Raw genomic sequence first — 23334 nt, 5'->3', positions numbered from 1 at the left:
ACTTTAATACACATAATAGTTTATGGGGAAGCACACATACAGATACTAATGGTATGATTGTCAAAGAAATGATGGAAGCAAGAGCATTAGTATGTCTTAATGATGGATGTGGTACAAGAGTTGATGTTGTTAGAGGAGTTACATCCTGCCTGGACCTCACAATGGCTTCTAATGCTGTTGCAGCCATGTGTGAATGGAAGGTAATGGATAATTCTGCATTTGGAGTGATCATTTCCCAATTTTTTTTGTACCATGACTGGTGATGTCACAATTCCAGATAGGATACCATTCAGAAGATGGTGCTTTCCTGAAGCGGACTGGGAAAAGTTTGGAGAACTTTGTTAAAAGTCTGTTGGATAGTTGTGTTTAAAGATTCCTGTTGATGCTCGTCACTTCTCTAATTTTGAGTGCAGGGAACTTACATATACCAGTGAGTGAAGTGGGTGAGAAAAGAAAGGTGGTTCCTTGGTGGACTGAAGATTGTACTTTGGCTATTCAACTATAGAATACTATAGTACGTACTAGTATCCCTCGATCGTGTGGTGCTTACTACAGAGTATTACGCAGGACTTTGACTTCTGAGAATCTAGTTGATTTCCAAAGGAAGAGAGCTTTAGTACGTAGGATCAATAAGTCTGTCAAGAGAAATGCATGGACACAGTTCTGCTCTACAATAGGCAGGAGTACTGAGCTGGGGAATGTTGAAGAAGATGACGGGAAGAAGCAAACACACTCGAATTCCAGTTTTGGTTGATGGTGATAATCTGGCTGTATTAGATCAAGAAAAAGATGACATGTTGGGGAAGTCATTTGCTAATGAACGTAGTGGGGTTACTTTGAACAAAGTGTACAAGCAACGCAGGCATGCGATTTTAAATGCTCATACCAATGTGTATAAGAAGAGGGATATTGTTCACTTGTCATTGGATGCTGATTTTACATTGCATGAGGTGCGATTAGCCCTTATAGGCTGTGGATGTGTACAGTGTATTTGGAAAGTATTCAGGCCCCTTTACTCCACATTTTGTTATGTTACTGTCTTATTCTAAAATTGATTAAATCGTTTTCCCCCCTCATCAATCTACACACAGTACCCCACATTTACATAAGTATTCAGACCCTTTACTCAGTACTTTGTTGAAGCACCTTTGGCAGCGATTACAGGCTCGAGTCTTCTTGGGTATGACGCTACAAGCTTGTATTTGGGGAGTTTCTCCCATTCTTCTCTGGAGATCCACTCAAGTTCTGTCAGGTTGGATGGGGAGCGTCGCTGCACAGCTATTTTCAAGTCTCTCCAGAGATGTTCGATAGGGTTCAAGTCCGGGCTCTGACTGTGCCACTCAAGGACATTCAGAGACTTGTCCCGAAGCCACTCCTGCATTGACTTGCTTAGGGTCGTTGTCCTGTTGGAAGGTGTACCTTCACCCCAGTCTGAGGTCCTGAGCGCTCTGGAGTGGGTTTTCATCAAGGATCTCTCTGTACTTTGCTCCGTTCATCTTGCCCTTGATCCTGACTAGTCTCCCAGTCCCTGCCGCTGAAAAACATCCCCACAGAATGATGCTGCCACCACCATGATTCACCGTAGGGATGGTGCCAGGTTTCCTCCAGATGTGGTGCTTGGCATTCAGGCTAAAGAGTTCAATCTAGGTTTCATCAGACCAGAGAATCTTGTTTCTCATGGTCTGAGTCATTTAGGCGTCTTTTGGCAAACTCAAAGCGGGCTGTCTTGTGCCTTTTACTGAGGAGTGGCTTCCGTCTGGCCACTCTTCCATAAAGGCCTGTTTGGTGGAGTGCTGCAGAGATAGTTGTCCTTCTGGAAGTTTATCCCATCTCCACAGAGGAGTCAGAGTGACCAGCAGGTTCTTGGTCACCTCCCTGACCAAGGCCCTTCTCCACCCGATTGCTCAGTTTGGCTGGGTGGGCAGCTCTAGGAAAAGTCTTGGTGGTTCCAAACTTCTTCCATTTAAGAATGATGGAGGCCACTGTGTTCTTGGGGAACTTCAATGCTGCAGACATGTTTTGGTAAAATCCTGTCTCGGAGCTCTACGAACAATTCCTTCGCCCTCATGGCTTGGTTTTTGCTCTGGTTTTTGCTCTTTCCAAATCATGTCCAATCAATTGAATTTACCATAGGTGGACTCCAATCAAGTTGAAGAAACATCTCAAGGAGTGGCACAGTGGTCTATGGCACTGCATCGCAGTGCTAGAGGCATCACTACAAACCTTGCTTCTATCCCTGGCTGTATCACAACCGGCCATGATCGGGAGTCCCATAGGGCGGCGCACAATTGGCCCAGCATCGCCCGAGTTAGGGGAGGGTTTGGCCGGGGTAGGTCGCCATTGTAAATAAGAATTTGTTCTTAACTGTCTTGCCTAGTTAAATAAAGGTTAAATGAAAAATTATAATGGAAACAGGATGCACCTTAGCTCAGTTTCGAGTCTCATAGCAAAGGGTCTGAATACCTATGTAAATAAGTTATTTCTGTTTTTTATTTTTAATACATGCAAACATTTCTAAAAATGTGTTTTCGCTTTGTCATTATGGGGTATTGTGTAGATTGATGAGGAAACATTTTTATTTAATACATACATTATTTAATACATTTTAGAATAAGGCCTAACAAAATGTGGAAAAAGTCAAGGGGTCTGAATACTTTCTGAATGCACTGTACAGCCCCAAGTTATGATAAATTGTGTTATGCAATGTTTAAGCATCTCCCTGATGAGGTCATAAATATTCTCCAGGGATTATTTGCACTAAACAAAAATATAAACGCAACATGCAACAATTTCAACTATTTTACTGAGTTACAGTTCATATAAGGAAATCAGTACATTTAAATAAATTCATTAGGCCCTAATCTATGGATATCACATGACTAGGCAGGGGCGGAGCCATGGCCCACCCACTTTGGAGCCAGGTCCATCTGCTGGGGAGCCAGGCCCAGTCAATCAGAATTCGTTTTTCCCCCGAAAAGGGCTTTATTACAGACAGAAATACTCCTCAGTTTTGTCAGCTGTCTGGGTGGCTGGTCTCAGATGATCCCGCAGGTGAAGAAGATGGATGTGGAGTTCCTGGGCTGGCATGGTTACACGTGGTCTGCGGTTGTGAGGCCGGTTGGACGTACTGCCAAATTCTCTAAAACGATGTTGGAGGCAGCTTATGGTAGAGAAATTAACATTAAATGCTCTGGCAACAGCTCTGGTGGGCATTCCCTGCAGTCAGCATGCCAATTGCACACTCCTTCAAAACTTGAGACATCTGTGGCATTGTGTTGTGACAAAACTGCACATTTTAGAGTGGCCTTTTATTGTCCCCAGCACAAGGTGCACCTTTTGTAATGATCATGCTGTTTAATCAGCTTCTTGATATGCCACACCTTTCAGGTGGATGGATTATCTTGGCAAAGGATAAAATGCTCCCTAACAGGGATGTAAACAAATTTGTGCACAAACTTTGAGAGACATATGTTTTTGTGTGCGTATAGACAGTTACTGGGATCTTTTATTTCAGCTCATAAGATATGGGACCAACACTTTACATGTTGTGTTTATATTGTTGTTTAGTATAAATAACACAAAACAAACAAAAGCAGGCGTAGAGGCTTTTGCCCACCTCTCTCTCACAGATTGACGATCATCACTTGGCCCCACCTGTGTGCTTATGAAGGCTTCACAAGGCGTTCTGGCAGAGCATTTGGCCCAGTTGCTGCTGCCCCCTGGGGATGGAGTGTAGAAGTGGTAGTGTAGTATCTACTAATGCTCCTAAGACCTAAACTACCTAACCTATTCCAAAACACTTCTTTCCCTCCTCCCTCCCTCCTCTCTTCTTCCCTCAGGTTATGGCGGCAGAGACATTCAGTCTTGTCTCTGCTGGTGCTGGTCACCCTCTTCTCCATCGCCTACTCGGTTAAAGGAACACATCAGAAGGTGAAGTGTGTGTGTGTGTGTGTGTGTGTGTGTGTGAGCAGCCCTGTCCACACATCATCAGGGGTTGCTAATTAACATCCCTAAGACTTTATAAAGCTGTTGTCTCCCAAAACCACAAGCTGAAAAAAATAATATTAAACTTAACACGCACTTACCTTCACCTGACCTATTTACCACATATCCACATGCCCTATTTAATCAGTACATTAGCTGTACCACATGAACAGCTAATATACTGATTACACACACGCACACACGTGCGCCCTGTACCAAATTAACAACTGATGTACCACAGCAAAAGTGGCTCGAGATCCAAACAGAATTGCTTTAAGGCTGCAACAATAACCATATTATTTACCATATTAGACTCTTAAGCTCTTGTCCTAAGGTGTTACGTCATTAATTCCTGATAAGCCTAAAAACATTTGGACATGGCTGGCACTTCCCACCCAGGCTTTTTACTAGGTGATGAGAGACGCTGCTGCTGTTTTCCCGGGTTCACAGGGGTTTGCTGGGAAATAGAGTTCCGTGCCAAAAAACCTCCACAGTGTTCCCGTAATCTACACCATCACTGGCCCTTCCAGAAAACAACCTGTCTGCCCATGCTTGAGGAGGAGGTGTTGGTCCATATATAATGGAGGGAGAGATGGGCGGCGGAAGATAAAGGGAGAAGGGAAGAGAGGGAGAAATGGAAACAGAGGGAGAAAGGGAGAGAGGGAGAAAGGAATAGAGAAAGAGAGAGAGAGCTGATGAAGAGTAGGGGAAATAAACTGGGTAGGAACTGTCTTCCTGGAAGAAGAAGAATGATTCTGTTCTTCTCTCTATTTGTGTTGTTCTGAATCTGAACACTCCTACCCTACGGCCCTGTCCTCTAAACTCTCAACAACAGACACTAGCTTATATTCTCTATCTTATATTCTCACTCCCTCTCTCTCTATCACTTGCCCTCTCTCACCCCTGATGCTCTCTGCTCCTTCTCTTTCTCTCTCTCTATAACTTGCCCCCTCTGCCCCCTCTCTGTCTCTCTCTCTCTCTCTCTCACTTGCTTTCTTTCCCCCTCTCCCCACTGCTCCCCCTCCCCTCTCTTTCTGTGGTACACTTTGAGTTTCTGCCTCTCACGCTTGGCACTGCCTCCTATTTCTCGAGTAGGGTGCACACACCCACCCTCCCTCCCTCCCTCCCTCCTAGTGTCTCTCCTACTTACATTTATTTCACTCTGCCTGAGTCTCTTATGGCTGACAGTCTCTCTGTCTGTCTTTGTCCTGATGTGAAGCTGACACTGTCTGTCCCCTGTGTACAGTATGTGCAACACATGGAGAAGAGGTTCCTGTGGTGTGCCTACTGGGTAGGCTTGGGTATCCTGTCCTCTGTGGGACTGGGGACTGGCCTGCACACCTTCCTCCTCTACCTGGTAAGAACTCTCTAATATACCATGCAAATACATGCATCTACCATGTGTCCACTATGCTTAGCTTGAGCCCAAGAATGCTTTCCTATTCTGTGCAATACATGTTAATGCATCATTTGAGACTCTAAGAACACATATATACCCTACAAATGCATGCTCATATTTAAATAGCATACGCGCACCTAAGAATATTTCATATACCATGTCAAATCTATTCATACTCAAGTTGAAATATCCCCAGTGTCTGTTTTTTAATATATATATATATATATATATATATATATATATATATATATATATATATATATATATATATATTTCATTTTTTTTCTTACTTTTAACTCTGCATTGCTGGTTAAGGGCTTGTGAGTAAGCATTTCCCGGTAAAGTCTACACCTGTTGTATTCGGTGCAAGTGACAAATAAAATGTGATTTGATTTGACGTTACTCAAGTCATTCACACTGTGTATGATGCCCATCTCAAACTCAGTGTTGATGTTTTGTGAGTTGCTGCTAAGAGACGAGAGTCTGTAATAGGCTGTAATAGGAGGTTGGAACATGGCTAAAAGTTCAAGGAGATTCCCTGTGTCTCAGAAGAGAGTGTGTGTGTTTGTGTATGTATGCATGTGTGAACGTTTGTGTGCATGCATGCGTGATGTGTGTGTGTGTGTAGAACATTGTGGTGTTAAGATCTCCTCAGTGAAGAGGCACACACTGCAGCGGGGCGGGCGGGCGGGCGGGCGGGTAGCAGTAGTGTTTTGACAGGCAGTCCAAAAAAGAACGAGCGCACTCAGTGACCCCACTGACTGAGTGCATGCAAGGCTAGCCAACCTTTCTCTCCTCCCTCCCGTTATTTATTTTCCTTCTCTCTCCCTCTCTCCCTCTCTTTCCTCTCTCTCTCTGCTTCTCTGTCTCGCTCCACCCCTCCCTCTCCCTGTTTTGAGTGGCAGTGTGGAGCAGAGGAACAGGGGCTGGCTGGCTGTGCTGCAGATTTGGGTTCCCAAACATCTGGTAGTCTTTACCACTCTGAGAACACTATTAACACTGAGCCACCCATCTGTCATTTGGGAGCAGCATAGTCGCAGTCCCATTGCATAGCCAGTGGAGCTGAACTGGAAACTGTTAAGTGTGTCCTCCATTCTGTGTTTTTGAAAGCCAACTCTCTCTGTGCTCCTATATGTAATTTGAGAAGTTTTTATTTTGTTATTGTTTTGGGTGACCTGACTTACTTTCCAAGACGCCAGTCTGTTTTAAATGAGGATGTCGCCATCTAATGGTATTTTGTGGTAATGGATCAGCAGTTTTTCTGTGCTGTTTGAGGAATCAGTTAAAGTTGCCTGCTTTTGAATGTGAAGCTAATTGACGCTGTTGTATTTATGGAGGTTATAGACGGGTGGGTTGTTTGTGTGTAACTTTGGGGCAAATCAGAGGGGTTGGCTCAGGCTTACATTCAAAATTCATTATTTGACAACAAGTAAACTATATTTAGTTTCTAAATGTTTATTGACAACATAAATACAAATGCATCATTACAGTTATTGGTTAGCTAGCTAGGGAATTTTAGCCATATTAGCATAGACGTGACATAAGTCAAAACACCTCAAAACAAGACATGGTATCAAGAACAAGATGAAACTAGCTGAAACGAGCCACTAACTATTCCCCACATGGCAGCTTCTTGTCATTTCTGCTAGCTATCTGATGTTCAGAATCATAGCAACACACTGCAGTATTTCCCCCCTGTATTCATTTAACAGGACAACACTGGAGATTTGATGAGGACAAGGCTGGAGATCACTCTGTCATGCTGATTGAGTTCAAATAACAGACTGGAAGCTTCAAAAGGAGGGTGGTGCTTGGAATCATTGTTCTTCCTCTGTCAACCTTGGTTACCTGCAAGAAAACATGTGCTGTCATCATTGCTTTGCACAAAAAGGGCTTCACAGGCAAGGATATTGATGCCAGTAAGATTGCACCTAAATCAACCATTTATCGGATCATCAAGAACTTCAAGGAGAGCAGTTAAATTGTTGTAAAGAAGGCTTCAGGGCGCCCAAGAAAGTCCAGCAAGCGCCAGGACTGTCTCCTAAAGTTGATTCAGCTGCGGGATCGGGGCACCACCAGTACAGAGCTTGCTCAGGAATGGCAGCAGGCAGGTGTGAGTGCATCTGCGTGCACAGTGAGGCAAAGACTTTTGGAGGATGGCCTGGTGTCAAGAAGGGCAGCATCAGGGACAGACTGATATTCTGCAAAAGGTACAGGGATTGGACTGCTGAGGACTGGGGTAAAGTCATTTTCTCTGATGAATCCCCTTTCCGATTGTTTGGGGCATCCGGAAAAAAGCTTGTCCGGAGAAGACAAGGTGAGCGCTACCATCAGTCCTGTGTCATGCCAACAGTAAAGCATCCCGAGACCATTCATGTGTGGGGTTGCTCCTCAGCCAAGGGAGTGGGCTCACTCACAATTTTGCCTAAGAACACAGCCATGAATAAAGAATTGTACCAACACATCCTCCGAGAGCAACTTCTCCCAACCATCCAGGAACAGTTTGGTGACGAACAATGCCTTTTCCAGCATGATGGAGCACCTTGCCATAAGGCAAAAGTGACAACTAAGTGGCTCAGGGGAACAACACATCGATATTTTGGGTCCAAGGCCAGGAAACTCCCCAGACCTTATCCCATTGAGAACTTGTGGTCAATCCTCAAGAGGCGGGTGGACAAACAAAAACGCACAAATTCTGACAAACTCCAAGCATTGATTATGCAAGAATGGGCTGCCATCAGTCAGGATGTGGCCCAGAAGTTAATTGACAGCATGCCAGGGCGGATTGCAGAGGTAATATGGTATGGTGCCACAGGCTATGGTAAAACATTTTTTTACAAATAAACATATTTCTTGGGTGGTTTTATAGATTGATGGCTTGGGCAACATTTGATTTTAACAAATGTTTTAGTTAAAACCCTTTTACGCTTTGAATCAGCCTATATGGATAGGGCTAAATTGAAATGGTTCTTATAGAAGAAATATGAAATTCATAACCATGGTAGCAATTGGAAGGGAACAGTTTCGAGATTATGGCAAAATTATTAGACCAAAGGTGAGGACACAACAGTTCACCAGACACAAGACTGAATCCAAACATTACACTGTTGATTTAATGTGAATTTTACATCTACTGTACTTTTCGCCTCATTTGTTTACAACAAAATCAGAAAATTCTCTGGATACATTCAGTAACATAGGAATATTCCTGTAAAATGTGGGGTATTTGGTGCAACATAAGACAATGACAAGGGTTTGAGTGAGAGGACTAACTGGTGTCTCCAAGTGACTACACACCTCTCTAAAGTGTGCACTTATTAAGTAATTTCAATGCACTTTTATGACTCAAAGAAGAGTCTTTAACTATAAGGTGTTTTGTTGAGCTCTCCTAGCTTTGCCATTGGGGAACTGAAGCAGGCACACTTGTAGTTGTTTTATTTGAAGAACAACCCCACATCCCAGCCCTCAAACAATTCATGTTGTTGTTCACGCAATCCAAAAACGGTCCATTATAAATCACAATCTGGGTCAGGTGGGCATCATTTGAAATTCTGTTCTATTGCCAACATGACTAGCTAAGTTATAAAATACAACAGTACAGTGTTAGGCTTTCCCAATGCAACTCAGGGAAACAGATCATCATTTTGGTGCTCATAGAAAGGAGTCATGATTGCATTCAGGTGCTTGTGCCGTGGCTAATTTTCTTCACAGTAGACAAACATAGGCTCATTCTGTTTCAGAACAGCCAAGGGTATGACGCCATGTCATCTGGAAATGTGATATGGAAGTGTGAAGTGCACATTTGGACTCATAGATGTTTGTTTGCTTGTATGACATCAAAGGGGTATTTATTATAATCCTCAAGGTCTTATCTTTCAAAATACATAGAGTCCTCTTAATGTATAGCATTTCCCTCACTCAGACAACAAAAAAGTTGCCCAATTAGTGGGAGGACTGGGGCAACTGCTTGTCATGTAAGGTGCTCAAGTTCAGAACAGCTGTCAGTTCAAGTTCAGAACAGCTGTCAGTCAAAACCCATACAGCAGTGTGAAGCGCAGATGCAGAGCTCTGATGTCATGAATAGCATGTTACTGTACAGACACTGCGTTTCAATATAGGAATTATGACAGTCTTATAATTGTTTTGTTTTTAAAGCCCCCGTGACACCCCCTTCCGTGACCTTTGCCACCGCTGCAACAACAAAAAATCTATGAGAAACACTGCATAGCCTTTTCCCTATTTGAGTGCATAATGTTTGTGATGTTGCGTCGGAAGATTTGGATCATTGTGGGTTTGTCCTCTCCTACTCACAGAGGCCTTGGTAGAACCATAGACTTATGGTTAGAACACTGCTCCTTATCTGATCAATCTTGTTCTGACTGCTATAGAAAATGTTCACTACTACAGGAAATCATATGTATGTCGGTTATGAGTTTCGCAATGTTTGATGGTTGCATTGACTTATTTTCCCTTTCCAGATAGTGTCTTCTACTTCACAATGGTTGATGCATCTTTCCTGCTTGGGTTCACAGGGTTCACTGTAAACCCACTTTTGAGAGCAGGAGTTGGCACCATTTATCTGTGAATGTGAATAAGATGCTGTATGCAGTGCATGTAGAGCAGGGATGGGCAACCCTTTCGTAGGCCCGCGGACCAACTAATAAAAAAAAATATATATACACTACCGTTCAAAAGTTTGGGGTCACTTAGAAATGTCCTTGTTGTTGAAAGAAAAGCACATATTTTGTCCATTAAAATAACATCAAATTGATCAGAAATACAGTGTAGACATTAATGTTGTAAATGACTATTGTAGCTGGAAACGGCAGATTTTTTTATGGAATATCTACATAGGCGTACAGAGGCCCATTATCAGCAACCATCACTCCTGTGTTCCAATGACACGTTGTGTTAGCTAATCCAAGTTTATCATTTTAAAAGGCTAATTGATCATTAGAAAACCCTTTTGCAATTATGTTAGCACAGCTGAAAACTGTTGTCCTGATTTAAAGAAGCAATAAAACTGGCCTTCTTTAGACTAATTGTGTATCTGGAGCATCAGCATTTGTGGGTTCGATTACAGGCTCAAAATGGCCAGAAACAAATAACTTTCTTCTGAAACTCGTCAGTCTATTTTTGTTCTGAGAAATGAAGGCTATTCCATGCAAGAAACTGAAGATCTCGTATAATGCTGTGTACTACTCCCTTCACAGAACAGCGCAAACTGGCTCTAACCAGAATAGAAAGAGGAGTGGGAGGCCCTGGTGCACAACTGAGTAAGAGGACAAGTACATTAGAGTATCTAGTTTGAGAAACAGACACCTCACAAGTCCTCAATTGGCAGCTTCATTAAATAGTACTCGCAAAACACCAGTCTCAACATCAACAGTGAAGAGGCAACTCCGGGATGCTGGCCTTCTAGGCAGAGTGGCAAAGAAAAAGCCGTATCTCAGACTGGCCAATAAAAATAAAAGATTAAGATGGGCAAAAGAACACAGACACTGAACAGAAGGCCAGCATCCTGGACTCACCTCTTCACTGTTGATGTTGAGACTGGTGTTTTGTGGGTACTATTTAATGAAGCTGCCAGTTGAGGACTTGTGAGGCGTCTTTTCACAGTAGTGTATAAAATATATAAAAATATACAGTACCAGTCAAAAGTTTGGACACACCTACTCATTCCAGGGTTTTTATTTATTTATACAAATTTCTACATTGTAGAATAATAGTGAAGACATCAAAACTGTGAAATAATACATATGGAATCATGTAGTAACCAAAAAAGTGTTAAACAATTCAAAATATATTTTATATTTGAGATTCTTCAAATTTTTATTTAATACATTTTTTATTTAACATTTATTTAACTAGGCAAGTCAGTTAAGAACCAAATTCGTATTTACAATTACGGCCTACTGCAGGGACGGGGGCCTGGGATTAAAAATAAAATTAAATGAAAGTAGGTAGAGACAACAATACATCACGCAAAGCAGCCACAACTGTCAGTAAGAGTGTCCATGATTGAGTCTTTGAATGAAGAGATTGAAATAAAACTGTCCAGTTTGAGTGTTTGTTGCAGTTCCTTCCAGTCGCTAGCGGCAGCGAACTGAAAAGACGAGCGACCCAGGGATGTGTGTGCTTTGGGGACCTTTAACAGAATGTGACTATAGCCAACCTTTGCCTTGAAGACAGCTTTGCACACTCTTGGCATTCTCTTAACCAGCTTCATGAGGTAGTCACCTGGAATGCATTTCAACTAACAGGTGTGCCTTGTTAAAAGTACATTTGTGGAATTTCTTTCCTTAATGTGTTTGAACCAATCAGTTAAGTTGTGACAAGGTATGTGTGGTATACAGAAGATAGCCCTATTTGGTAAAAGACCAAGTCCATATTATGGCAAGAACAGCTCAAATAACCAAAGAGAAATGACAGCCCATCATTACTTTAAAACATGAAGGTCAGTCAATATGGAACATTTCAAGAACTTTGAAAGTTTCAATTGCAGTCGCAAAAACCATCAAGCGCTATGATGAGGACCGCCACAGGAAAGGAAGTTCATTAGAGTTCACTGCACATCAGATTACATCCCAAATAAATGCTTCACAGAGTTCAAGTAACAGTCACATCTCAACATCAACTGTTCAGAGGAGACTGTGTGAATCAGGCCTTCATGGTCGAATCCACTACTAAAGTATATCAATAAGAAGAAGAGTACTGCTTGGGCCAACACAAGAAATGGACATTAGACCGGTGGAAAACTGTTTTTTGGTCTGATGAGTCAAAATTCGAGATTTTTGGTTCCAACCGCCATGTCTTTGTGAGACACAGAGTAGGTGAACGGATGATCTCTGCATGTGTGGTTCCCACAGTGAAGCATGGAGGAGGAGGTATGATGGTGTGGGGGTGCTTTGCTGGTGACACTGTTAGTGATTTATTTTGAATTCCAGGCACACTAAACCAGCATGGCTACCACAGCATTCTGCAGCGATACACCATCCCATCTGGTTTGCGCTTAGTGGGACTATCATTTGTTTTTCAACAGGACAATGACCCAACACACCTCCAGGCTGTGTAAGGGCTATTTGAACAAGAAGGAGAGTGATGGAGTGCTGCATCAGATGACCTGGCCTCCACAATCACCGACCTCAACCCAATTGAGATGGTTTGGGATGAGTTGGACCGCAGAGGGAAGTAAAAGCAGCCAACAAGTGCTCAGCATATGTGGGAACTCCTTTAAGACTGTTGGAAAAGCATTCCTCGTGAAGCTGGTTGAGAAAATGCCAAGAGTGTGCAAAGCTGTCATCAAGGCAAAGTGTTGCTGTTTTGAAGAATCTGTGGAACACTTTTTTGCTTACTACATGATTCCATATGTGTTATTTCATAGTTTTGATGTCTTCACTATTATTCTACAATGTAGAAAATAGTAAAAATAAAGAAAAACCCTTGAAAGTAAGTGTGTCCAAACTTTTGACTGTTACTGTCATATATGTCATGACTTCTGCCGAAGTCGATGCCTCTCCTTGTTCGGGCGGTGTTCGGCAGTCGACGTCGCCGGTCTTCTAGCCATCGCCGATCCATTTGTTTTGTCTCGATTTCCCACACACCTGGTTCTCATTTCCCTCATTATGTGTTGTGTATTTAACCCTCTGTTTCCCCCATGTCTTTGTGTGGTATTGTTTATCTGTTTTCATGTATGCACACGTTAGGCTGGTTGCGCTGGGTTATGTTCAACCTGTATTTGTATTTCGTGTTTGTTTGTGCCGTGTGCTTTTGGTTCGCCAAATAAAAGGCTCCGTTTTGCTACCAGATATCTGCTCTCCTGCGCCTGACTTCCTACAGACCTTCACGCATATATATATATATATACTCAGCAAAAAAAGAAACTGCCCTTTTTCAGGACCCTGTCTTTCAAAGATAATTCACAAAAATCCAAATAACTTCACAGATCTTCATTGTAAAGGGTTTAAACACTGTTACCCATGCTTGTTCAATGACCCATAAACAATGAATGAACATGCACCTGTGGAACGGTCGTTAAGACACTAACAGCTTACAGACGGTAGGCAATTAAGGTCACAGTAATGAAAATTTAGGACACTAAAGAGGCCTTTCTACGGACTCTGAAAAACACCAAACGAAAGATGCCCAGGGTCCTTGCTCATCTGCGTGAACGTGCCTTAGGCATGCTGCAAGGAGGCATGAGGACTGCAGATGTGGCCAGAGCAGTAAATTGCAATGTCCATACTGTGAGACGCCTAAGACAGCGCTACAGGGAGACAGGACGGACAGCTGATCATCCTCGCAGTGGCAGACCATGTGTAACAACACCTGCACAGGATCGGTACATCCGAACATCACACCTGCAGGACAGGTACAGGATGGCAACAACAACTGCATGAGTTACACCAGGAACGCACAATCCCTCCTCTATTACTAGTTTATCTAGCCTGTCCTGCGTTGCATATAATCGATGCGGTGCGCATTCGCGAAAAAGGATGGTCGTTGCTCCAACTTGTACCTAACCATAAACATCAATGTCTTTCTTAAATCAATACACAAGTATATATTTTTTAACCTGCATATTTAGTTAATATTGCCTGCTAACATGAATTTCTTTTAACTAGGGAAAATGTGTCACCTCTGCTACAGAGTCAGGGTATATGCAGCAGTTTGGACCGCCTGGCTCGTTGCGAACTGTGAAGACTATTTCTTCCTAACAAAGACAGCCATCTTCACCAAACGGGGGATGATTTAACAAAAGCGCATTTGCAAAAAAAGCACAATCGTTGCACGATTGTACCTAACCATAAACATCAATGCCTTTCTTAAAATCAATACACAGAAGTATATATTTTTAAACCTGCATATTTAGCTAAAAGAAATCCAGGTTAGCAGGCAATAATAACCAGGTGAAATTGTGTCACTTCTCTTCCATTCATTGCACACAGAGTCAGGGTATATGCAACAGTTTGGGCCACCTGGCTCGTTGCGAACTAATTTGCCAGAATTTTACGTAATTATGACATAACATTGAAGGTTGTGCAATGTAACAGGAATATTTACACTTATGGATGCCACCCGTTAGATAAAATACGGAACGGTTCCGTATTTCACTGAAAGAATAAACGTGATAGTTTCCGGATTCGACCATATTAATGACCTAAGGCTCGTGTTTCTGTGTGTTATTATGTTATAATTAAGTCTATGATTTGATAGAGCAGTCTGACTGAGTGATGGTAGGCACCAGCAGGCTCGTAAGCATTCATTCAAAACAGCACTTTCGTGCATTTTGCCAGCAGCTCTTCGCAATGGATTGCGCTGTGTATGACTTCAAGCCTATCAACCCCCGAGATTAGGCTGGTGTAACCGATATGAAATGGCTAGCTAGTTAGCGGGTGCGCACTAATAGCGTTTCAAACGTCACTCGCTCTGAGACTCGGAGTAGTTGTTTCCCTTGCTCTACATTGGTAACGCTGCTTCGAGGGTGGCTGTTGTCGATGTGTTCCTGGTTTGAGCCCAGGTAGGAGCGAGGAGAGGGACGGAAGCTATACTGTTACACTGGCAATACTAAAGTGCCTATAAGAACATCCAATAGTCAGAGGTATATGAAATAAAAATCGTATAGAGAGAAATAGTCCTATAATTCCTATAATAACTACAACCTAAAACTTCTTACCTGGGAATATTGAAGACTCATGTTAAAAGGAACCACCAGCTTTCATATGTTCTCATGTTCTGAGCAAGGAACTTAAACGTTAGCTTTCTTACATGGCACATAATGCACTTTTACTTTCTTCTCCAACACTTTGTTTTTGCATTATTTAAACCAAATTGAACATGTTTCCTTATTTATTTGAGGCTAAATTGATTTTATTGATGTATTATATTAAGTTAAAATAATAGTTCATTCAGTATTGTTGTAATTGTCATGATTACAAATATATTTGTAAAAAAAATTGGCCGATTAATCGGTATCGGGTTTTATGGACCTCAAATAATCGGTATCGGTATCGGCGGCGAAAAATCATAATCGGTCAACCTCTATTACACATGTTAAGTTTGCTGAAAATAAACACAGTTGACAGTGAGAGGACATTTTTCTTTTTTTTGCTGAGTTTATATCTGGGGAAGTAGGTGAAGTGATTGGTGTACGTCGACTGACCTGGATGGAGTAAGGAAACCCACTCCGTTCGTATTATAGCTTTTTCTCATAAGTCTCTCCCTTTCATGTAAAGCTAGGCTTTATGAGATACCCAGTTAGAGCCTTTGCACAAGCCCCTCCAGTGTTATAAATGCAAAAGATTTGGGCTTGTATCAAGTGTATGAAGACAGGAAGAGGGCACGACAAAACCTATTCCACCCTCAGGAGACTGAAAAGATTTGGTATGGGTCCTCAGATCCTCAAAAGGTTCTACAGCTGCACCATCGAGAGCATCCTGATGGGCTGCATCACTGCCTGGTATGGCAACTTCTTGGCCTCTGACCGCAAGGCAGAGATACCTCCAGCAGCGTGTGTGCATTTACTCAGTGAGAGGACGTTTCTTTTTTTTGCTGAGTTTATATATATATATTTATTATTATTATTATTGTTATTATTTATTTATTTTTGAAAAAAAAATTTACTCAGTCGGGGTCTCAACTTACTGTTGACAGTTAGAGTAATAGAATACGCAAGGTGCAATTTCAAAATTTGGTGGGCATCAGCCGTCACTAAATTAGCCCATGTCGGCCCATGATTGGTAAGTTAGTCTAGCGAGCCACTCATGATGAGTTCTGTTTTTTTGTGGGCCCCACCACCATCAAAGTTGCCCATCCCTGATGTAGAGGTACTCTCTCCTTTAGGAGGTAACACCATTGGACTCAGTTATAGCAGTCCTATAGGAAGAGTCACTGAGAGGTCATGATGTCACAGGGATTCCTATATTAACCAGAGCTTCCTGTGGACATTGTACAAAACAAGATGATTCCTAAGGACATAAAGGGCTCTGCTTATGAGGTGTCTTATGACTTGAGTGTCATCATGTGACTCTCAGTTCCTGTGTCTGATATAGTGGCATGAGATGAGACAGAGGCCTCTGTTCTAAAAGGCAATGTCTTTTCTATTCATTTATGTCTGAAATATACAGGATGTGGCGCTCTCCTGATCGCAATGGTGATTCTGTATAATATCCCAATAGTGTGTTGTACCATCAGCACTCAGCAGAGGGAGATAGTATCAGGACAACTTCAGCGCTGACTCTGACTCACTCAGACAGTGAAGAGGAGAATCTCCTGTTCACTGACATTTAAATTTCTGCACTTGTCTGCTTTGTGTTTGTGTCCCAGTGAGACTGTGAGCTACTGAGTATATATGGACAAGACTGGCTATTGGATAAACACACACATGCCCCCTGTCCTAGGTTGAAGAGTTTGGGGCGGCAGGTAGTGGTTAGAGCATTGGGCTGGTAACCGAAAGGTTGCTGGATCGAATCCCCGAGTTGAAAAGGTAAAAATCTGTTGTTCTGCCCCTGAACAAGGCAGTTAACCCACTGTTCCCCGGTAGACCGTCATTGTAAATTAGAATTTGTTCTTAACTGACTTGCCTAGTTAAATAAAGGTTAAATAAAAAATATGATTCACCCGGCTGCTTAGAAAGTACTGCTCTTAAAAACAATAGAGTTGTGAATGCACCTCAAAACCAGAGGGTCGGCAGAGAGACCGTGATGACCTTAGTTTTCCTGTTATGTGTGTGTGTTCAGTCTCAGCTCAGACACATGACTCAGCGCTCCTGCTTCTGGACCATCTGCTCCAGCAACACAGCCTTTATTTACAGAGCCTATCCCCTCTTTACTTTACCCACCCTCTCAACCCATCCACCCACACAGCGGGCACAGTTCTCACAGCACGGGCCTGGGGTGGAGGCGTCCCTGTGCCAGGGCACATGAGAGGGGGAGGAAGGAGGGGATGGAGGAAGGGGAGAGAAAGGGGGAGGGAGGCGCTGTGACTTGCTGAGGCGTGGTTCCCCACTAACTGGATCTCTGACACAACAGTCTCCACTCCCATGGGGTTTAGGTCCCAGAATACACACATCCTACACACACTTCTACGTCTTTGTCCTATACCTGAGTCCATCAGTAACTACGATGAAAGTGGTGATGATGATGAGGATGATGATGAAGACTATGAGTGATTACCCTCTTGTCACAGCATCTAGAGGAGTTGTTTTGTTTGTTTGTATCATGTGTTTTGTCAACCACGACTGATGTGTCAGTATATCATATGAATCCAGTTTTAATGGGCCTGGGTGATGGATGACTGGGACTTGGGGAAATCTAGGCAAAGCTGTAAATAGTTTTGACGAGAGCTCATTTGAGTCATCCACCATTAAGTTGCATTCAATAATGGCTTTTGTCATTAAGTAATTATGGGAAGCTTAGAAAATTGCTGTGATTAACAGTAAATCAACAGCAACAAAGTATTAAAAAAAACATTATATTCGAAGTCGAACACATTTGTGTTTGGATAAAAGCAACCACGTGCCCCAGGGCCCCGACCTCCAGCCCCCGCCCCCCAGATAGCATATGAACATGTCATAAGCAAAGACAATGTGTAGAATAGCTGGAAATTAGCTTTAAAACTGCAAAGGTTTCTCTTATGACTTGTGAAGAATAGCATGAGATGAGCTATAAAATAGCACATTTTTCTCTGTCCCAAAGGCAAAATGCGCAGAATTGCAGGAAATGTGCTTTAAAACGGCAAAATGTTCTCTAAGCCTCATGAAAAAAAATTGTAGAGTAGAATGATAAAACTGCAAATCTTTCTCTGTGAACAGAGGTACGGTAGGTGCCCCAGGGCCCCAAATGAGGTAGTTCGGCCGTGTGTGTGTGTGTGTGTGTTTTATGACTATCACTATAATGTCAGTTAAACCTGCAGAAAACGCTAGCTGTTCTTGGTATTATAAAAAGACTATAGTGTTTGTCTAAGCAGTGTGATTTACCATGTCTTGTCTTTCAGAAATAACCCAGAGGATTAGATAAATAAAGGAGACATTCTGTAGTTTTCTATATCCAGACTTGTAGGATTTTCTAAATTACACGTTGTAGAATGGTTTGCATAGCTTAAACACATTTTCCCCAGAAAAGCCCCTGAAATTAAGTTTTACTGTTGACCAACACAGCTCAAATTAACAACAACACTGTGTAAGAGCGTGCCAACCAACATCTGTAGTATCTTTCCACTCAGTCATATCAGTGCTGGACTATTGTCTAGTTAGAAATCTAGATGCCTATCACATTCAGAGTCATGCAGACACCTACACAGTACAAAGCCATTTAAATTCATCCAGAGAAACAAATGAACAAACTCCATTACACCCACACTGACACTCACATTTCCTCTGAAACACACGCACATGCATGCACACACACACACGCAAGCACGTACGCATGCACACACACAGACACTTTTCACACTCTCAAACAAGCACCCTCACACGAGCACACACACACAGGTGAACACACACTAGAGGTTGACATGGGAATAGGACTCCCGTGGGTCTTACAGGATTCTGTCAGGAATGGGATTCAATTTCTAGAGTCAAGTTCGAGACAGGATAGGACTGGATCAACAGTCTACAGGAATGGGAAGAACAGGAATAGTTATAAACTGAGTTTTTTGGGCGGAAATATGTCATGTATGGAGCATTTCATGAAAACAACAACTGTGTAGGCTAAATAATGTTTTACTTAAGAAATCAAATCAAATTGTATTGGTCACATAGACATATTTAGCTGATGTTATGTGGGTATAGTGAAATTCTTGTGTTCCTAGCTCCAACAGTGCAGTAGTACCTAACAATATACACTAATCTAAACGAATGGAATTAAGAAATATATAAATATTAGATCGAGCAATGTCGGAGTGGCATTGACTAAAATAGAGTAGGATAGAATACAGTATAACAGATGAGTAAAGCAGTATGTAAACATTATTTAAACATTATTAAAGTGACTAGCATTCCATTAGTAAAGTGGCCAGTGATTCCATGTCTATGTATATAGGACAGCAGCCTCTAAGGTGCAGGGTTATGTAACCGGGTGGAAGCCGGATAGTGATGACTATTTAACAGTCTGATGGCCTTGAGATAGAAGCTGTTTTTCATTCTCTCGGTCCCAGCTTTGATAAACCTGTACTGACCTTGTCTTCTGGATGGTAACGGGGTGAACAGGTAGTGGCTCGGGTGGTTGATGTCCTTGATGATCTTTTTGGCCTTCCTGTGACATCGGGTGCTGTAGGTGTCCTGGAGAGCAAGTCGTTTGCCCCCGGTGATTTGTTGGGCAGACCGCACTACCCTCTGGAGAGCCCTGCGGTTGCGGGTGTTGCAGTTGCTGTACCAAGCGATAATACAGCCCGACAGGATGATCTGACCTGTTTCAATACGCAGAGGCAATATCCCTGATCTGACCAGTTTCAATACGCAGAGGCAATATCCCTGATCTGACCTGTTTCAATACGCAGAGGCAATATCCCTGATCTGACCTGTTTCAATACGCAGAGGCAATATCCCTGATCTGACCAGTTTCAATACGCAGAGGCAATATCCCTGATCTGACCTGTTTCAATACGCAGAGGCAATATCCCTGATCTGACCTGTTTCAATACGCAGAGGCAATATCCCTGATCTGACCTGTTTCAATACGCAGAGGCAATATCCCTGATCTGACCTGTTTCAATACGCAGAGGTATCACGTCCTGACCAGTAAAAGGGGTTGTTTGTTATTGTAATTTGGTTAGGACGTGGCAGGGGGTGTTTGTTTAGTGTGTTTCGGGTTTTTTTGGGCAATGTTCTATGTTAGTATATTTCTATGTCTTTGTCTATTTAGTCTATTTCTATGTTCAGGGTTTTTGGTTTGGCCTTCAATTAGAAGCAGCTGTTCTTCGTTGCTTCTAATTGGAGGTCATATTTAAGTAGGGGTTTTTGTCACTGTGTTTGTGGGTAGTTGTTTCCTGTTCCGTGTATAGCGTGTTGCCTTACAGGACTGTCTTCGTCGGTGTTTGTTATTTTGTTCAGTGTTCACATTCCTTCTCAATAAAAGAAGATGAGTATACACATTCCCGCTGCATTTTGGTCTAATCCATATGACGAATGTTACAAGAGGCAATATCCCTGATCTTACCTTTTTCAATACGCAGAGGCAATATCCCTGATCTTACCTGTGCACACAGCGATCTCTTGTTTTTAGATAGGTTATACATAATATCTCTCACACACGAATTCATCCTTAATCAAACAGAAGGTTCTCATTTTGGGTTTATGATTAATCTCCTCCACCCATTCTTTTTTATATTGCATCAACAGTTTTTTTTTAAACATATCTATGTCTCCCTTAACTCCCAGACTGTCGAAAAAGGTCAGCCATTTCAGTTGCCTATGCTCCCCCTATGGATAGACCCCATTGAAAAAATGTACTAGCTATTCTGGCAGTAGGCATATCCAACAACCTATTCCAAAGTCTCACCATACACACCTTCCATCTCACCTCACAGGGTTCTCAGCCCATGTCCACAGTTATTGCAAGTATAGGTGCAAACTTGTGGACACCTAAAAAGTAACGTACTGCTCTGTTATGGACATGTTAATTTTTTAGATACCTTTTAGCACCCCACACTCCTGCTGAATAGTCCAGAACAGGACACAATCATGTCTGATACAGTTTGGAATACGTAGCATAACCAATATCTTTCAGTGTTTTTCTTTTTCCAATAACTCTCCCAAGAGCTCTACTTGCTGAGTCGGCCAGGGCAGATGTTGTGTGTAGAAAGGTAATGTGTTCATCAACAAAAAGACCCAAATATTTATAAATGCTAGTAAACTCAAGAATGTCTTCACCAAAACAAAACTGCAAAACACTTCTCTTAGTACCTGGTTTTCTAAAAGTCATTATCCGTGTTTTATTCTGTTAATCATGAGTCTCCGTCTTTTACTCCAATTGACTGCACATAATGACATGTTCTGCAGGTCTTGTTCAGTTTCTGCCATCTAAATAATATCATCAGCATGTAAGATGTCAGGATTAAAAGGCTAACAAGCTGGCGGAATGGGTGAGTGAATATTGTTTCCTGTCATAATGTGCCCTGTCATTTGCCACAGGCAGCCCTTGGCAGCTGTAGAACACAGTGGAATATGGTTGAGTTTTCAAGAAGACAAGAGCGACAAATCTATGGTGGTGGATATGTGTTCCATGCTTATCCAGTAGAGGAACACACTGGCTCTTTATCCAGTAAAGGAACACACTGGCTCTTTATCCAGTAAAGGAACACACTGGCTCTTTATCCAGTAGAGGAACACACTGGCTCTTTATCCAGTAGAGGAACACACTGGCTCTTTATCCAGTAGAGGAACACACTGGCTCTTTATCCAGTAGAGGAACACACTGGCTCTTTATCCAGTAGAGGAACACACTGGCTCTTTATCCAGTAGAGGAACACACTGGCTCTTTATCCAGTAGAGGAACACACTGGCTCTTTATCCAGTAGAGGAACACACTGGCTCTTTATCCGGTAGAGGAACACACTGGCTCTTTATCCGGTAGAGGAACACACTGGCTCTTTATCCGGTAGAGGAACACACTGGCTCTTTATCCAGTAGAGGAACACACTGGCTCTTTATCCGGTAGAGGAACACACTGGCTCTTTATCCGGTAGAGGAACACACTGGCTCTTTATCCAGTAGAGGAACACACTGGCTCTTTATCCAGTAGAGGAACACACTGGCTCTTTATCCAGTCGAGGAACACACTGGCTCTTTATCCAGTAGAGGAACACACTGGCTCTTTATCCAGTAGAGGAACACACTGGCTCTTTATCCAGTAGAGGAACACACTGGCTCTTTATCCAATGTCAGTCATTTACCACCTGACTTTCACATCCCCCTTCTGTGGGTTCTGCATGGTACACTGTGTTTCACTAGAGCACATACTGGAACCTAACTGTCTTACTGTCTGGACTGTTTCATTTAGCACACTGAATATGGCCTATACACATGTACCTTAATACATCCTGCCTTGTGTCTATGTACTGTATGTCCTGATGCACCGCGGCAGGCAGCCCTCTTACTAATGGCCCTAAGGGGAAAATGAAGTTGTGAGTGGAAGTGAAGCCTCTCTGTGCCCCATGTCAGATTTTCTTCCCATAATATAACAATGGCTCCCTGAAGTTGGCTGGTTTCCTGGTTTGCTGTCACATAAGACGAATGAATGACACCTCATGGAGAGGCTGTGTGGGGCATGCCAGGTTTCCAATCCCTTCCCAAGTGTCTCACACACACACAGCTTTGAGGTACACACACGCTGGGATCCTGCTCATCGCTCAGGCGATGGTTTCCGCAGGACGCAACAGGAATGCCAGCTATGTTCCCTCCAACAAGGACTGACAGGAGGGTAACACAACTGTGTTTCTCTGTGGAAAAGCTGTTTTATTTGAACACAAACAATACTTTATGTACACACTCTCACCCAGTCGTCCCCTTATCTTTAAGGGTCAGGGTTAGTTTGTTTAGTTAGAGGTTCAAGCAGCGAAGCTGGGTGAAACCCTATTGTATTAGTTGCCATTATCAGCTCTCTGCGGATTTGGTCAAAAAATGCAAATTCCTGTGAGATGGTAAGGCCTAGTAGGGCGCAACTTGGCATAATGGTAATGGCTGATGGGCCAAACCCTCTCCTGCAATGCCATGTCAATTGGCCAGATGGTGGCGCTATAACATGCAATTGAAAAAGCTAACTTTGAAAGGTCACGCCTCTCACCCCATTTGACCTAGAGACATGAAATTTGGTACATGGGTCCCTCTCCTCACAAGGAACAAATTTGCTTCAAATACCCATAAGAGCCGTCATGATGGGTTGTACGCCATTTTGAATTTTGTGAAAAACACTTCAAACGCTGCTCCTCTGGCTATCAATTGACGATCTGCACGA

General features: G+C 42.6%; 1 protein-coding gene across 2 annotated transcripts in view; it reads left to right on the top strand.

The window, feature by feature from the left end:
* The window catches only part of LOC106603519 (vacuole membrane protein 1), a 111064-nt gene that overhangs the window by 21265 nt on the left and 66465 nt on the right, over positions 1-23334 (top strand). For both annotated transcript variants that reach the window (XM_014197320.3, XM_014197321.3), the window contains exons 4-5: positions 3840-3930; positions 5231-5341. In XM_014197320.3, coding sequence (XP_014052795.1) covers positions 3840-3930; positions 5231-5341 — 202 coding nt within the window. The remainder of the gene's footprint in view (positions 1-3839; positions 3931-5230; positions 5342-23334) is intronic.

The sequence above is a fragment of the Salmo salar genome, chromosome 04 (assembly GCF_965601325.2).
Source record: "Salmo salar chromosome 04, fSalSal1, whole genome shotgun sequence".
In the NCBI taxonomy this organism is placed as follows: domain Eukaryota; kingdom Metazoa; phylum Chordata; class Actinopteri; order Salmoniformes; family Salmonidae; genus Salmo; species Salmo salar.
Note: the sequence above shows the minus strand (reverse complement) of the source record. Positions and strands in the feature narration are given on the sequence as shown.